At 60.5% G+C, this 3,145-nt stretch overlaps 1 protein-coding gene across 1 annotated transcript in view; it reads right to left on the reverse strand.

Moving 5' to 3' along the window:
* The window catches only part of FSCN1 (fascin actin-bundling protein 1), a 15,553-nt gene that overhangs the window by 453 nt on the left and 11,955 nt on the right, over nt 1-3,145 (reverse strand). Inside the window, exons 3-5 of the mRNA XM_009889231.1 lie at nt 922-1,078; nt 318-439; nt 9-25 (exon numbers count right to left, since the gene is read on the reverse strand). Coding sequence (XP_009887533.1) covers nt 9-25; nt 318-439; nt 922-1,078 — 296 coding nt within the window. The remainder of the gene's footprint in view (nt 1-8; nt 26-317; nt 440-921; nt 1,079-3,145) is intronic.

Below are 3,145 nucleotides of genomic sequence, written 5' to 3' on the forward strand. Positions count from 1 at the left end.
TTCATCACGACATGCTCTGTCTCGCCTGCGCCGGAGAGGAGAAGGGGCCGTGAGAGTGGCCGGGGGTGGTGTGTGCAGAGCCCGGACCCCCTCGGCTGCTGGCAGCAGTGAGGAGGGCGGTCTGTGCCCCTCACCCGTTTCTCACCCACCCCATCCGTCCCCTCATCTCACAGCACCTGAAACGGTCGTTAAGGAAACTTATCGCCCGCATCCCTGAGCATCGCTTGGAGGAGGAGCCCGGCTCGGGGGAAAGGGGGGACTTTATCCGTCCTCTGCCGCCCCAGCGTGGGGTGGGGGTCCCTACGGGGGTCCCTTACCCGCCGTCTCCATGGAGGCCGCCAGCTGCCCGTTCTTCTTCGCCGTCACGTACTTGCCGTTGGCAGCTTTCAGGGTGATGCGCTTGTCGCACCACTCAATGTCGAAATAGCAGCTCGCGTTCCTGCGGGGGCAGAGAGGGCGGTCAGCAGGATGCAACGGACGGGGACGCTGCCAGTGCCACCCCGCTGCCTCCGAAAGGGTCACGGCTGGATCGGGAAACCCCGATTCGATCCATATTTGCGGGATGAGCCACGTCGTGGTGGCCATCCCAATAGGAAGCCTTCGCCCCGCAGGCAGGAGGCAGCTAAAGGCACTTTTGGGGTTTCTGCTGGTCTCTCAGCTAGTGGAGGGCTGAACTGCAGGGAAAAGCGTTTCCGCAGCCCCAGCTGGCCGGGAAGGATTACGTGGCCCGAGGGACTTCCCGAGCATCACGGGCAGCAAGCCCCGACACAGCCCCAGCTCCGGGGAATTCACTGCCTTCACTGGGAAGAGTTTCGGGACAAGCGCCTGTTCTGGAAAATCCCCTCTGGATTCCCCAGGGAGATGCAGAGGGGTCCCCGAAGCCGAGGCATGGCCCCGAGTCACCCGAGACGGGGGACTCACTTTGTGGAGGCGGTGGACTGGATGCCCCCGTTGGAAGTGAGGGTCCAGTACTTCCCAGTGTAGGTCCTGAAGGCGCATTTCTTGGTGTCCTTGTTGATCTCCAGCTGGTAGGTCTCCTGGTCCCCCTCCTCATCTTGGTTGGCCGAGAGGTCCATCCCTGCGAGGGCAGAGTTAGATGGAGGTGGGGGGTGCCGGGGGGGACCCCAACCCCCAGGTAACCCAACTGAGAGGGGCTCCCGCTCCCCTGGTTGAGCTTTGATGACTTCTAAATCCCTGGCACACATCTCCCCTCTGGCATTTTGGGGTCAAATCCAGGTTTTCCTTCAGCTACTCAAGCGTGAAGGCCATAAAGGAGGGCTGGACTGAGCTGAGGCGGCCACGAGCTTCAGCTCAGGACTCTCCATCTCCATCACCATTAAGCACCGAGCGAAAACCAACTGATGATATTTCACAGGGAAAAGGGCTGCAGTATTTTTCCCCCCAGAGGTGACAGCCGGGTTATTCAATCCATCAGCAGAGGCTGCCACACCACCTATGAATCTGCAGCTCGCGGCATGTTGAAGGACCGTGGCACCGGTTTTTTTTTGTCCGTAAATCTTCACGGCCCATTGGGGCGGCGAGGCTTGCGGGGAGAGGAGGCTCAGAAAAGCCCTGAGGCAGCAGAGCCCTTCCCTGGCTCCCAAAAAACCATCCCCTGGCTCTGCCAGCAGGGGTGACCTGCCCCTGCACCGAAGGGACGTCGCTGTGGCCATGACCTGGCAGCTGATGGGCATTCCCATTCTGAGCACCATCCTCGGAGGTGGATGCAGCCAGGCCCGGGGCCACCAGCCACAGTCCTGGGGCCACCACCAGCCCCCTCTCCCCCCCAAGCCACGTCCACATCCACCCAGAGGCACTGAGCCCAAGCAAACCTGCTTAGTCAGGGCTAGTGGGGCCAAATCCTCTCCAGAGCTCTCCAGCTCGGTGGATTTCTGCCTAAAAACACTTTTGGGATGGGAGTCACAAGCCGTAGCCTGGAGCCAAAGCAAAGAGGCCAAACCGCCGCGCCGGGTTTCGTGCTCAGCCCCCGCTCCTCCCTGCCTACGTACAGCCACCATGAGCAGGGACGGGCTCCAGTACCACCAGTAGGGCACCGGGTCTGTAACCGGTGAGAGCAGCGCGGGAGGGGATGGCGACACCGACTGCGGTTTAAAGGAACTGGATGAGTTTTTCAGAGCAGAAAGCACCCGCGTCCCTCTCCTGCTGCACGGGTGCGACAGGCTCAAGTCCAACCATGCACACAGCCCTGGAAAGGACACAAAGCCTGTGTGCAACCTTTCCGCCCAAATTTGCCTTTTCCTGAAGACAAGAGCCTGCTCCTGGGGCTGGCAACGTCTTCAGCTCCGTGCGCCTCCATGGTGCATTGAATCATAGAATCATAGAATTGTCTCGGTTGGAAGAGACCCTTGGGATCATCGAGTCCAACCATCTACCCTACTCTACAAAGTTCTCCCCTACACCATATCCCCCAACACCACATCTAAACGGCTCTTGCCATTTAGATTGCCTCCCGGTTGCTCAGGATTTCGAGCGCAGTCGCTGGGAGGGTTTCAGGAGCTGCAGCCTTGGTGGTCTTTCGGCACTGAAAAGCCACCAGCAAGTCCCACCAGCTGCACCCACCTGGGGAGGGATCATCTGGAACAGGTTGCCCAGAGAAGCTGTGGCTGCCCCATCCCTGGAGGTGTTCAAGGCCAGGTTGGATGGGGCTTGGGGCAACCTGGGCTGGTGGGAGGTGTCCCTGCCCAGGGCAGGGGGGGTGGAAATAGATGACCTTCAAAGGTTCCTTCCAACCTAAGCCATTCTATGATCTACCTCCACACACCAGCTAGCAGCCTTGGAAACGGAGATGCCTTCCCCCAGACCCCGCAGTTGGGGCAGACACGGCTACCTGGTGGCTTCCCATCACCCCGCCTGCATCTCCAAACGGGCATCCACATCCCCGTGGTCCCCGGGGAACCGCCTCTGCTTTGCATATCAGCCTCCCGCCTTTCCCAAAGGGATTAGGCTTTGAAGGCTTTGCTTTGTTAGCTGTAATCTTATCTCCCACGCCCAAACTGCCCTATGGCCTCCGCACCGCCGCCTGTTTGCATCCCCTCTCCCCATCACGCGTGCTCCAACACCTTCTGCCACGCCTGATGGACAAGGAACCCCCCCCCCGACCCCGGCGCTTTCCTCCCCGGGGGAT

Source organism: Charadrius vociferus, unplaced genomic scaffold (genome assembly GCF_000708025.1).
Source record: "Charadrius vociferus isolate BGI_N301 unplaced genomic scaffold, ASM70802v2 scaffold787, whole genome shotgun sequence".
Classification (NCBI taxonomy): domain Eukaryota; kingdom Metazoa; phylum Chordata; class Aves; order Charadriiformes; family Charadriidae; genus Charadrius; species Charadrius vociferus.